Source organism: Gymnoscopelus braueri (assembly GCF_963280865.1).
Source record: "Gymnoscopelus braueri genome assembly, chromosome: 8".
Classification (NCBI taxonomy): domain Eukaryota; kingdom Metazoa; phylum Chordata; class Actinopteri; order Myctophiformes; family Myctophidae; genus Gymnoscopelus; species Gymnoscopelus braueri.
In genome coordinates this window covers 14,720,961-14,735,465 of record NC_137609.1, presented here as the reverse complement: position 1 = coordinate 14,735,465, position 14,505 = coordinate 14,720,961, and the positions used below count along the sequence as shown (strand labels likewise).

Here is a 14,505-nt window from a genome sequence, read left to right as displayed (position 1 = left end):
TTCTCAAACTTTTGAGTCTGTTTCCCAGATTTTTTAATCGTACTCCCATAGCTGACGTTTGATTAGAAAATTGCAAGAGAAAACCATAGCTAGCATATGATGTGAATGACTGATAACCCACCTTTTGAAGAATATAACATTACAATTACAAATAAGAAATGGAGTGAGAGTTGCAATTAGTGTCTCCTGAGCAGATTAATTATAAAATGATAAGAATCCTGAGTTAGAGGAAGGGTAAAGGTTGAATCCCCCAGGACTGAAGCCAACTCTCAGAGTTAACAACACTGATGATTTTACAGTGACTGGGCATCTGTGGGCAAGTGGACAGCCAGGGATAATGCATATGGAACTGGGGTCCTTGAAATTAAAAAGTCTGAGCACCTGTTTGTTGTACTCCTCTACTCTGGGTCTACTGGTGTACACCTTCAACATGCAACAATTGGTTTGAGAACAATTCAATTCAATTCAATGGAGCTTTATTGGCATGAGAAAACATATGTTTACATAAATTACATTGTCAAAGCAAGTGTCAATTAAAAACAAACAAAACTGAGAAATGTCTGTACAATTAAAGGGAATAAAGAAATGTGTTAATAGAGCTATGTCACATTGCAACTTGGAAAAACTTACAAATCCACAAAAACGTTAATTTGCTGTTAGAAATAGTTATACACATATGTAGGCAAGGGTGGCTTGGTGTAAAGCTTTTTGAAACAAATAACAGCACTTTTTCAAATTGTATTTAAAATGTAGTACACAAATAACAGCATTTTTTTTTCTTCAAATGTGTAAGGTAATTGCTCAGTTCATAATGCGAGGTCAACTCAGTACACATGCAATAATAGCCATGGATCCTTATAACTATGCATGGATCACAGTCACACACGACGCTCGTTCGTCACGAGCGTCATGGCTGAACTTCAGCCTGTTTTTTGCTTTTTCTCCATTTACAACCCGTACATCTACATAAACGTTCAAATATAAAGTACTTACCCCATGGCCACGGATGTTAAAATTCTACTGTGGCCGCATAAGTACCCGTATATTACGTATTGTTCAATAAAAAGCATTTTAATCCGATCGGTGGCCATTTTCTCCGAATTTTCTCTAAATGCTTTCAACTACGCGACCCTATTGGTTGGGAGATGTATTGCACTCTGATACATTATATAACTATGAAAAAATGGCCGCCGATCGGATTAAAATGCTTTTTATTGAACAATACGGAAGATACGGGTACTTACACACCCACCCAAAGTGAATTGTAACATCCGTGGCCATGGGGTAAGCACTTTATATTTGAAATCTGAACGTGTATGTAGATCTACAGGCTGTAAATAAAGAACGTGCAAAAAACAGGTTGAAGTTTCGTCATGACTGTCATACGACACAGTCATGTTTCAGGGCGGCTAAGGCAATACATACATACGCCAATCAAAACGTCGCGTATTTAGTGTTCTCGTCTTGTTTGGTATCGGTTGGATTCATTGGACAGCAGCGCGGTAAGCCCGCCCACCAAGCAGATACATAGGTTGGTTGTCTCTCACGCCCGGCATCGAAGAAAAAAGAAGAAACTTAGATAGACGCAGACTGAGTCAAGTGAGGATTTCTGCAAACAAACATGGTGCTGAAAGCAGTGTGCGTATTGAAGGGAGCGGGAGATGTCGCCGGAACAGTGTTTTTCGAACAGGAGGTAATGTGTGTGAATTATCTTTTCTAATAACTCCAGTAATGTCACGACGAACACGCTTTCTGACGCACCGACGCTACTCGAGTCGACGCGGGCCGTGCGGTGGCTGGGAGGAATACCAAAACGCTCGCCCCAAAACACTGTCACCCTGGGGCAAATCTGGTGACCTCGGAATGGTCGCCACCGGGTATTCCTAAACGTAACCTCAGTAAACTATGCCTAAAACTAACCTTATTCCTAACCGTAACCTCAGTAAAACGATGCCAAAACGTAAGCTTATTCCCAATCTAAATCTTAAGTAAAACTATGCCTAACCCTACATTTATTTCTAACCGACTGTCCCCATCCTCGAAAATAATGGGTGCGAGCGTGTTTTGGGGCGAACTTTACGGTTACCGTGGCTGGACCTCACTAGCCACCACTACCACGCTCACGACCACGGATTATAGCACCGTCACCGACCTGGCTAAATGAATGCACTTCTTTAAATGTTTACACACACAACGTCCTTACGGAACCACTGATGTGCTGCAAAAGTCAACGTTAGGTCATGTTTGTATCGTTAGCTGAAGGTAATCCACTTACTACCTAACAGAAATGTCACCTCACCACCTTTTAAACAAGCCAAGGCTGCGCATGCACCTTTGATCGTCAATTGATTAATTATTAACGACGCCTAACGTAAACATGCAGATTAAGATACTACCTTACTTTGAAATCGCCTGTTGCATAAGCTACATTCAGTAACGTTACATCAGCTTGCCAGCTATAACGTCATAGCCTGATCATCCGTCCCTGATCAGATTAAAAACCCCATAGTTAACCATAACTATATTATATCACATGATGATTTACTATTATAATGCGTCTGAGTTATTTCCTAATGTTCACTAGAGAATAATTGTCCCATTGGCCCAGTCACATGAACTTATGAACCCATGGTCAAGCCATGGTCAGCTCCCCTCCCCCTCCCCTCCCTTCCCCAAGCATGTCCTCATATTAGCCCTGCATATTGGGTCTCATCCTCTTATCATCGTCTGTTTTTTGTTATTTTCCATTATCGAATATCTAAATGGCATTTTATGTTCCTATGGACAATTTTCCATTTGTTGTATTATGCTCTAATAAAGTTTGTACTTGTAGTAGATTGTAAAACAAGGCGGATTCAGTTGAATGAATGGGCTGCAGTTTAAGATAAGGATGTATTCTGCTTCAAGCTATAGCTTTTTGAACCTTCTATGACTGATAAGGGGACACTATGAAGCACAAGCTGCTCTTATCTAATGTTACTTATTGCAGTTTTTTGGACGGTTTAAACATCCCCATTTAACCTATGAGTACTATATGTTTTGCTGAGTCATTGTGATGTCCTCTCCTAACCTTAGTTGATTTCCCCTGACAGCGCCCTTGTAGCATATGAGACATTTAACCCAGAGTGTACATTATGTATGTCAACTATACAAGTGAGCTCCTTCGAGCGCAGTTCCCTGCCAGGCCAGGTTGCCTACGGCTACCCAGGGCTTTGTTGTGACCCGTTATCACGCCATCATGAGGCCTATTTGAAACAAAATATGGTGCCAGTTCTTATTTGGCCTAGTGGGACTGTGCATACAAAGTTTCACGACAATTCTGTGCAAAACGGACCCATTCTACATACAAAAAATATTTGTAATAGTAGGCCTCATGCCCACGCTATAGCAGCCTGAAAAATGTGTGTTGAAGGTTTTTCGGCAAACTGCCTTTTCCCATACTGTTGAAGCACAAGGGGGCGGGGCTGGCGGGCTATGTTAGTGCAGTGAGTGGCAGTTGGGGAAAACGCAGTCCCCACAACATCATTTACGATTCTGTGCCTATCGGTACATATCTCGGACGGCGCTTAGTCGACTAGCAGACCATCGGCCGGTCGGCGCGGGCACTCTTGCCTGGAGGCGCTCGGGCGTGCCTCCTCGGCCTCAAGGTCTGCTGAGTCGGCGCGCCTCCGTCATGGTCCAAAAATATACTTTATCGGCGAAAAAAAGTCTGCGGTTGTTTGAAAAAGTATTGTCCCAACTCCCAAGCGGGAATCGAACCCGGACTCCTAGAGGTAGTGGATCAGTAGTCCAATGATTATCGAGGTGCGCCACTGAGGCCTGTTCTGAGATTGGCTATTAGGGCTGTATTAGAATGTGACGTCCTAACTCTTCTAATGTAGAGGAAAGAAGTCCCCGCCCGCGCGCCCGCCCAATAGGGGAAGCCTCGCCCCTTCGGGGCGAGGCTTCCCAACAGTATGGGAAAAGGCAGTTCGCGATTTTTCCTTGGTCACCTGGGAGTGACAGACTCAAGGGAGCAGAAAAGATAATCCCTTGCCTTTTGGACGTTCCAGCTTGGCAGGGATAAAAACTGAGGATTTCACTGTGAACTGCTGGTCGTTTACTGACATTAGCTATGGCCAACAACGTCAACAGCCAACTCGCAAGCATGTGACACTGACTCTTACTTTTCATTGTTCAGATGGCTTCAATGACAATCGGTTGAGGTTATGTAGACTGAATGAGCTGGAGTGCAAAATGATGCCCAATCATCTTAAGGCAGATTTGTTTAACCATCAAACTACAAATTCTTTGTCATAACACTTTTGTTGCTTGTTATCTGTGTTGAACGGTTTTTAAGTTGTTTCTCAAATATTTTATTTACACATATTTTGTTTAAAGTTATATAGGATGTACAGTATTGGATGTAAATTTGTTTTCACTACATGAGGATTGGGGTCATCTTGCTGTGTTGCAAGGGCTGTCACGATCATGACATTTTAGTTGACGATTAATTGTCATACAAATAATCACGATTTAATGATTTTTCTAATTGTATATTTGGGCTTGAACATTGGAACAAAAACAATACAATTTTGTTATGCTTTTAGGCTTCGCAAACACAATCTACATGGGGCAGCTATGACAACTAACTTGTAGTTGTACATATACTGTACAAAAGACTGACTGACGGTTACCAATAATAGAAATAATGTACTGTACTAAGGCCAAAACAGGCCATATTTATTTGATGTTATACCCTAAATCTTAAAGATGTCTGCTCTAAAAGCTCTCATTTTTCAACGGATGACTTTTACAGATGAATGAAAATGTTATGTCGATAATGCTAAATAATTGAGATTTATCTCGGATGAATCTCAGATGATTGCCATCAGGCGACTATGTAATAATTTTGACATTCCTACGGTTTCCTAGATGTATAGTTAAGTTAGTCCACTGACCAAAAAAGTCACCTTGATGTTTATACTGGCATTGCAGAACACGCTAGTTTGTGTAGCTGTTGGCTTGTTGAAATCTAGGTGGGGCATTGGAGCACAAAACGTGTTTCATCAACACAAAGCCACCATGCTTGTGATTCTGAGTGGCTGTAGTTCTCCAAGGATGAGGTGTACAGGCGTAGGACAAGCATACAAATTAAAGTATGCATACTGTTTTTCTGCTCCACTTGTTTGTGTCATGTCTCGATCACATTGATCTTGAGGAATAGCTGACTGAATGTAATTCTCTCCCACGCCCTATTGGAGTTGTCTGGTTTCTCTACTGTTGTACAGCTGAACATTGCATATCTTGCTGACTGGGACAGATGAAACCCTGTTTTCTGTCAAGGGTTTGATTCTGTCTGCTCTCTGTCATATGTCTGTGTTTATTGCTTATTCAATAAGTGATGTTCTTTCTTTCCCATCAGAGCCGTAGGCTTTAGAACAAATTGTCAAAAGTCACGACTTGAACATCTTGCATAGTTTATTTAGTCAAAATCATAGGCACAGAAAACTTCAGAAGATCAGTCCATTGCCCCTGATCTTTAAAACATATTTATATGCTGACTCACTGTTTTTGTTTTTGTATTGGCTTGTTTGAAATTATTGTATTGGTTTCTTTGTTTTAGGATAAAGGCACCTTTTCAGCATGCACTTTCCAAATGGTTTATATAGTTCTCCTCATCTTTATGTACAGAGTGATTCTGCCCCCGTGAAGTTGACTGGACAGATCTCGGGTCTTGCGCCTGGGTTACATGGTTTCCACGTCCATGCTTTTGGGGATAACACCAATGGTAAGCATTTTGTCAGTTTCATTGTGTGGTTTTCTTTTTGGTGTCATGATTCCAAAACGAAGCATCCATTCTGAGAAATGATGCCACCCTGGATGATAAAACTTTTCCTTTCCCAGGGTGCATCAGTGCAGGCCCTCACTTCAACCCCCACAACAAGACTCATGCTGGTCCTACTGATGCAGACAGGTAAGTTGTGCCCACTCTATAACCTTTAGCAAACTATGTCTGATAATACTATTTTCAACAGTCATAAGTGGTGAAATCAATTCGCTATAGGTTGTAATTAGGGGTGTGGGGGGGAAAAATCGTTTCGTACTCGAATCGCGACTCTAATGTTGGACGATTCAGAATAGATTCTCTTCTTTTTTTTACACAAAGAACGTTATTTTTGTATAATAAAATGTTTGAGAAATGGCAAGTTCTGGGCTGGCAGATAGCCTAAGCCTACCAATTTTATTTATGTTACAGCAGTTTTATTACTTTAATTTTATTGTTCTGGTAACTGAGAAGTAACTGAGTATCAGATTCAGAAGTTAATAAGTTGTACAAGTTCAAATGTGTGCAAGAGACATGTTGTCCTTTGTGTGTTTACATTATTATCAGTTGATAAAGCCTTTACAATTTTAAAAGGTACGTAAATGTACTCTGCTTTCATGCCAGCAGACTGGAGTAGATCCTGAAATCCTATGTTTTGAATTGAGACATCGCTTTGAATCGAAAAAAATGTTTTTGAATCGAGAATCGTTTGTTTGAAAAAAATCAGAAACAATCAGAATCGTGACCCCAAGAATTGAATCGTGAGATAGACGATGCACAGCCCTAGTTGTAATCACACTAAAAACACACACACTAGCACTACTTAGTAACCTGACACTTTGTTATACATGCTTTGAATTATTCTGGTACTTTAATCCTGAAGATATTCTGTTTGGGTAATTTTTAAGTTGCTTTATTCAGTATTTAGATATATGATATTCCTATACAAACTCATTATATTTTTTTTATTTTTTTTAACATGTTAGATTCATCAAAAACACCCGTCCTTGGTTCTGGTGACTCACCCTACCCTCCTAATGTATAGGAAGGGGGCGTGTCTGATAAAATGAATACCAAATGTCTAAATACTGAATCAAGCAACTTAAAAACGGTCTGGGGGGCTCACAAAAGCCTGAGCAGACGATAAAATGACAAAGTTTTTTTGAAAGTGAAATATCCCTTAACAGGAGAATGTGTATGTCTGGTATTTGCCACCTAGACTTAAGGTGGACATACACTACGAGATAATCGGGCTAAAAAACAACCCTCACGAGTATCGGGGGGGCGTGTCTACCCCAGCCTAGATCGGGGGCGAACCTCGGGCATAAACATCGTCTAGTGTGAGGGTTCAAAGATCCAATCTGAACCCTCCCGAGTTGCTCACAAGACGATCGGGGCCACTCCGATCACGTTCAAAATAGTTTGATATTTTGAGTGAAAACCCCTCCCCTCGGGTGAACCCCCCCTCCCCCCTTTTTTGTCATCTTCAAAATCATTTTCAAAAATGTTTGATATTTATCTGGATCGCTACTGTATGGAACACCTGGCGCGGGTCGGACCGAGAGAAACCCGCAATGACACACACACACACACACACACACACACACACACACACACACACACACACACACACACACACACACACGTTGTTTATGTAGGATGGACAATCATGTGCAGCTGCGGTGGATCCATGTTTTATATTAAAATACATTATTTTGATGATGATTTTATTATTTTCATTTTAAAATATGGACTGACAGTCCTATAGCTATAATGTCCATAGCGAATATATCCCCACCTGAAAGATGCTTATTAAACTTTATAACTTGCCTGGTACCATGGTCCATGCATGCTTCATCTTGCTGTCTAAAATTATATTCCTTGGCTTGCAAACAGCCAAAACGTGTGTAGCCGATGAAACACAACGGCTTTGCATTGATGACACCAGGTATAAGAAACTCATGAGCGCACTGGCCAATACAAACTAATAGGCGAGTGCGCTCTGGTGCATGCGCAATTTCCGAACGCACTGCTGTCCAATGTGTCCAAATTCATCTTTAAATGCCCTGTTTTCAGCACTGTCACATATCTTTTACACATATCTTTTATACTCTTTATACCAGGGGTCTTCAACGTTTTCAGGCCAAGGACCCCCTAGCTGAGAGAGAGAGACGAAGCAGGGACCCCCTCTATATTGTATAAAATTGTGTTTCAGATTAAACTTTTTTTGTTTACTTGGTCTGCTCTTTTTCCCCCTCTACACCTATATATCTCTTTGCCAAAAATAGCCGATCTACACAACGCCTCGCAGCACAAGGCGTTGTGAGCTTGTAGATCTGCTATTTTTGGCTAAAGTTCTCCTCAGAAAAGGGATGCCAGGGTTCAAGTAGTTAAGGTAAAAAAAAAAAAAAGATAACACACAAAGATTTGGCGGACCCCCTGTAGTAACTCTGAGGACCCCCTAGGGGTCCCGGACCACCTGTTGAAGACCCCTGCTTTATACTTTTGGATAGTGTCATTTCTCTTGTTAACTAGCAGATTAATGTTTAGCGATCTCAAGCAGTCTGTCTCTCTCAAGTAGCAGCTGCAATCCATCCAGTAACGACCAATTTATGCTTCGACGTAGCCTACAAGGTGGGAAAAAGTATTCAGATATTTTACCTAAGTAAGTATCAATACTCGGTTACAAATAAAAGTCCGGAATTCAAAATTGAGTAAAAGCACAAAAGTATTAGTATCAAAGTGTACTTAAAGTACCAAAAGTAAAAGTACTAATGTTTGAAAATAGCAGATCTACAAGCTCACAATGTGTTGCGATGTGATGCATTGTGAGCTTGTAGATCGGCTATCTTCAAATAGCCTATGTAGGCCTATAAAATAGGGCTAAAGTGGTTAATGTATGTTTTATAATATAATAATTGATAATAGCAAAGTAACTAGTAACTAAAGTGTTCAAATGATAGTGGTGTAGAAGTAATACAATAGTACTGGAAATTGGCAATACTCCAGTAAAGTAAAAATACCAAAAAATTGTACTTAAGTGCAGTACTTGAGTACATGTACTTTGTTACTTTATGACAACGGTGTTGCGCCCCGAATATATTCAATCTGCACTGCAGTGTGAGCTTGTGGATTTGCAAAGCGATCCTGATGAATCATGCTTAATAATGTGACGTTGTAGCCTACGTCTGGCATTACGGGGTATAATGAGAATAAAAGTAAAATCATTCAAATTATTGAATGATTATAATGAGGACGGTAGGCTTATGCTACATGTCTTGGAGGGGGGGGGGGAACCGCTCGTTTACGGTTTATTATGCCACCTAATAGCTTACATTTTGATTCATTCTCTGTGAGAGTATCACAAATGTGTGCCAAATATAAGGCGTTCTGTCTTGACTCTTGGAGTTCCAGTACATTTGTTAACAATCCATTTCTTAAATTAGCCTTTCATTATGTTTTGGCCCGCCATCTAATGCTTTAGAAAAAAAACTTTCATGCTGGTGCACCCTTCATAGTTCTTAAATCCATGAATTTTCAAAATGTTGCAAGGGAAGTCTCTCTGCCAGCCAGGATTATTTTGTTCTCCGTCGCACAATGGTTTCGAGTGGTTAACATTATGCGATATTAGCTGTAGAATACAACTCTCGTAGACGTATTTATGATTCTGACGTTTTCAATCTACGAGAGTTGTAGGGTTCACCCCCATGGACACAGGGACTTTCTGCACTATGCCCCGTAGACACTCCAAACATGTACAAATTGAAAATAAAGGTGCTTACCCCCACGCAGCAAATGTTAACTATCGCTACGGGGTAGTAGTTTAATGTAATAATCCATATCTTTCAATAAAGAAGTGTTTAATGCCGTCTGTGGCTGATTCTGTCGGAAGTTCCCAATGGGCGGTAGTGGCGCGTCCATCTGGTGAAACCCGGAATTACACTCAATGTAAACAGGAAGTAAGCGAGGGTGAAAAAATGGCATTCGGCCATAGACGGCATTAAAACACTTCTTTATTGAAAGATATGGATTATTACATTAAACTACTACCCCGTAGCGAGAGTTAACATTTGGGGCGTGGGATTAAGCACCTTTATTTTTAATTTGTACATGTTTGGAGTGTCTACGGGGTATAGTGCTGAAAGTTTCTGTGTCCATGGGGGGTGAACCCTACAACTCTCGTAGATTGAAAACGTCATAATCATAAATACGTCTGCGAGAGTTGTATTCTACAGCTAATGCGATATACAAGACCACAAGAGGGGTGTGTGTGTGTGTGTGTGTGTGTGTGTGTGTGTGTGTGTGTGTGTGTGTGTGTGTGTGTGTGTGTGTGTGTGTGTGTGTGTGTGTGTGTGTGTGTGTGTGTGTGTGTGTGTGTGTGTGTGTGTGTGTGTGTGTGTGTGTGTGTGTGTGTGTGTGTGTGTGTGTGTGTGTGTGTGTGTGTGTGTGTGTGTGTGTGTGTGTGTTGCGCAGCTCAGGAGCGCAGCTGGCTGTCGGAGAAAAACACTGAATTGACATATGAAAATGTACGGATTGTAATGTGTAACTTTATTTAATATCAAAATAGTATAGGCTACTGATATAATATCTTATATAATTATTAATAATTCATAATTTATATTTTTTTAAATATATGTTTCTATTTATTATTGCTGTTCGGGCAAGCCCGAGAATCTGGATAGAATCTTGTAGTGTGAGATGTCCCCGATTTTTTTTTAATCGTGTAGTGTGTGCATGTTAAGATAATCTGATAAGAGAATCTTGAAAGATTATCTTGTAGTGTGTGATGATACCCGATTTAAAAATCGTTCATATTAAGATTATCTCGTAGTGTATGTCCACCTTTAGTTTTTTTTTTTTTTTTTTTTGTATGTAAATACTGCTTTCTGTGTAAATGCTCTGTTAAAACATTGTGGAGGGGAAATGGTCATTCCTTTTAAAAGATAATTCCTTTTAACAGGACGTTCATGAAAGTCCTTGCGGGCTTGTTTCCAATGAGGGCCTGTGAGCAATTAGGGGTTAAGAGTCTTGCTCAGGGACAAATTTAATTTCATCGACACATATGCTGGTGTGGCCTGGAATCGTACCTGGGGCTCCCTAGGCGGGCTCACTAACCACTCAGCTATGGCCGCCCCCAAATGGGCCGCCCCCAAATGTCATGATTAACTAATGGTTGGAATTTGCGAGGGGAAATGGTAATGGTTGGAATTTGCTAAATTTTAATTAACTGAATGAGTTCCTCTGACAATGCATTTCATTTGTAGGCCTGAGAATCTGTGCAGCCCTAGATTTATAGTCACAACACTGCATTGTGTGTGTTGGTCACACAAACTTAAGCTTCCAACTTTATCTGTTCTGGTTCTGTGTTTATTACAAGGAAAGAAAGACTTCTTCAGTCCTAGCAAGCAATTCATGTGTAAGTAATGTGGGTTGCTCCATGGTCATGTCAGAGACGGCCCGCATTTTGTGAGATTAGATGGAATCGATTGCAATTATGCCATTGTGGTATCATTAAAGTGTGTCATATCAAACCCAAATATACAATTTGCACCGGCATTGTAGACATTACAAGTAGGGCATGATCGTTCTGCAACGCTTCATGTCTGCAATTGAAATATGTCTAGAGATGGCTGTCTCATTAGTTTTGGTGCAGTGTTTAGCTACTTTGCTGAGGCACTAGTAACCGGATTTAACCACTTAAACCCCACCATCCCTATTCTGGGGGGTAACATTTGCCGAAAATAGCCGTTCTACAAGCTCACAACGCGGCACATTGCCAAGTACAAGATCATCGTCTAATCTGAAACATTTGATAAGATGTGGTCAGATATGATTGCTGTGGTTGGAACAAGATGTGGAAATGAAATGTCATATTTCCTTTAGTTTAGTGATATTTTAAAAACATTTTCTACCTTACTGGCATGAGTTGAAGTTAATATTTGTTTATATGACAGCTGACGTAGACAGCTAAATTATGTAGAATATCCAAACAATTGGAATTTAATCTGGCTTAAAATAACTGATGCTGATTATAAATGCCAATCAATTGAAGTCTGTTTTGCCATTCGGTTCTCTCTAGATCGGGGGTCAAAATATGTTATTACCGTAAGTGTCAACCCAGACTTGTCATGCAAAAAAATGGTTCCTTTGTTTTTGTCTTGGTTCAAACAGGCATGTAGGAGACCTGGGGAACGTCACCGCAGGGGATGATAACGTTGCTAAAATCAGCATCACAGACAAGATGCTTACCTTAAATGGACCGCTATCCATCATTGGCAGAACTATGGTGGTAAGGACCTGTTTCTCCCTCTGTCATTCTCTGTATTAGTGTTTATTTAGTTTACAGTTGTTGAATGAAATAAAATCAATTGCACTGATATTATTAATGTCTTTGCTATTTTTAATGATTGGTCCAAGCTAAATAAACTCCTCAAATTTTCGGGAACTTAACGTCGGTCGATTATTTCTCCCCTTCAATAATACCTATTGTGTTTTACATCATTATCGTTGATTAGTCACCTTTACAACGAGGTACAACTTGTAAGGAGTGTGGAATAAGCAACACAGCTAAAAGTATAGGTTTCGTCCACGTTACCATGGGAGCTATGTTTTCAGTGATAGCCTCCCTTCCTAGGCGTGGTACAACATGTCCTTATTCTGACTCAACGAGGCTTGTGTGTTAGTCATATGCTGCAGGAGCAGAAAAATGAACATTTGTGTAAAAAAAAGAATAAAAAAGTGTAAGTTTCGCCCCCCCAAAATTGGCCAAATCCCCCAATATGCTTCTGTTGCTCTTCACTCTCGTTTTGAGCGACCTGCCAGCACAATCACAGGTGTGTCTGACTGGCACCTGAGGATGGGTCCTGCACCTGACAGATCTGTCTGTGGTACCATTGTGCAAATTCTGTCTGTAAATCTCTCGAAGAAAGCCTATGGTTCCTCAGTGAAGCAAGGGTTTTTGTCCAAACATCACACAAATCAGTGCACATTATCTCTATAGTCATGTCATCAAAATCAATTTTTTTCATACATCATCTTGATTGGCTAAGATTGACTTCTACTACCTGGCTTGGCGGAGACCTGTGCTCAGAGGAGCAAATTTTTCTAGTATAGTATATAACCACCTAGAGAGGGAGAGAGAGACTATTACACTGCACTGTGTAATAGTCTGTTAAGTACATGGCCTACTCAGCTATGACACGGTTTCAGTATTTAATTTATTTTTGTGATACAAAGTATTTCTGCAAAGTAACTGGTAACTAACGTTTTCAAATAATTGTAGTGGAGTAAAAGTACAATATTTGGAAAACACGCCCATTGGCTAAGCTTTGCAGGACGTGCTGTGATTGGCTAGTGAGACACATGATGAAATTAACTTCAAACTTCGCAGACGCGCTGTGATTGGCTAGCGAGACGCATGATGAAATTAATAATAATGTAAAAAATGTAAGCACGTCACTTCGCAGGACGTGCTGTGATTGGCTACCGAGATGCATGATGAAATTAATAACTCATAAATAGCACCGCTCACTTCACACTGGGTGTGATTTGTTTTTTACATTATTATTAATTTCATCATGCGCCTCGCTAGCCAATCACAGCGCGTCTGCGAAGTTTGAAGTTAATTTCATCATGTGTCTCGCTAGCCAATCACAGCACGTCCTGCAAAGCTTAGCCTATGGGCGTGTTTTCCACAGCATGGCGTCACAGCGAAAGACACATTTTCACGACGGAAAGAAACTTTCACCACAGATGGGTCCTAAACCCTCTTATAGGGGCGGTTGCACCGCTCAAAAATACCTCAAAATACAGTACTTGAGTACATGTACTTAGTTACTTTACACCACTGGTTCACTGCCCTCATTCTCTTCTCTCTGTAGATCCACGAGAAGGCTGACGACCTGGGAAAAGGAGGCAACGATGAGAGTCTGAAGACGGGCAACGCCGGAGGACGTCAGGCCTGTGGCGTCATCGGCATTACGCAGTGACAACCCTGTGGCGTCATCGGCATTACCCAGTAACAACCCACCCTACACTGCTCTCTTGCGCACAATCTACTGGCACTGGAAACTACTGCTGCCACGAAGCTCGTAACCGAATAAGCTCACATAACCGAATGTCCTTAGATTGCTGTGTATGTCCTTGTATTTGACCACAGAAGAAAGCACTTAGAGATTTAGAGGCCTTGCTTTATTCCCATTCCTCTTTTAATGTCTGTCTGTATGCGTGTTTTGTAAGTTCACTTATCGGTTTTGTTCCAAATAACTGGTAGGGTACTCTGTGAAGTTATGTGCAGTTGTAAAATATATGAAAATCAATAAATGGGCTCTCTGTACACTATGACTGTTTTTGTGTACATTTCATACTGTACGTCTATCTAGAAAAGTATTCCGAATTATTAGGGGGTTTAACAATTGTTTGAATATTTTATTGACAATTTAAAAGTACAGCAGTGCGACGCAAATCTCTAATGGATAAATCACTAAAAAGCCAAGGGCTTGTTTGCATTGTGGTCCATGTAAACATTCAACATCTATACAGGCAACAATGCAACATACAAACGGTACAAAACATTTATACCAAAAATATGCAGTTCAATTAATGAAGACTAAGACTAATTATAATTTTGGTGAAGCCATGACTTCAGGTCAGCTTTTAGACTTTAATAGGGAATTTAGAAATTTTAGGGCTGTTTATAA

The 14,505-nt window shown here is 40.5% G+C and overlaps 1 protein-coding gene across 1 annotated transcript; it reads left to right on the top strand.

The window, feature by feature from the left end:
* The first annotated feature begins 1,529 nt into the window (after positions 1-1,529).
* Positions 1,530-14,146, top strand: sod1 (superoxide dismutase 1, soluble). Its single transcript, XM_080435365.1, has 5 exons — positions 1,530-1,693; positions 5,674-5,770; positions 5,887-5,956; positions 11,978-12,095; positions 13,687-14,146. Exons 1-5 carry the CDS (start codon positions 1,622-1,624, stop codon positions 13,792-13,794), a joined length of 465 nt encoding a protein of 154 aa, XP_080291491.1. The 5' UTR covers positions 1,530-1,621; the 3' UTR covers positions 13,795-14,146.
* Positions 14,147-14,505: the final 359 nt, after the last annotated feature.

Excerpts from the sequence above, each read along its gene's own strand:
- sod1 (XM_080435365.1), top strand. The coding sequence starts at position 1,622 with ATGGTGCTGAAAGCAGTGTGCGTATTGAAGGGAGCGGGAGATGTCGCC. Across the intron at positions 1,694-5,673 it reads CAGTGTTTTTCGAACAGGAG|AGTGATTCTGCCCCCGTGAA; the intron begins GTAATGTGTGTG and ends CTTTATGTACAG. Across the intron at positions 5,957-11,977 it reads GGTCCTACTGATGCAGACAG|GCATGTAGGAGACCTGGGGA; the intron begins GTAAGTTGTGCC and ends TGGTTCAAACAG.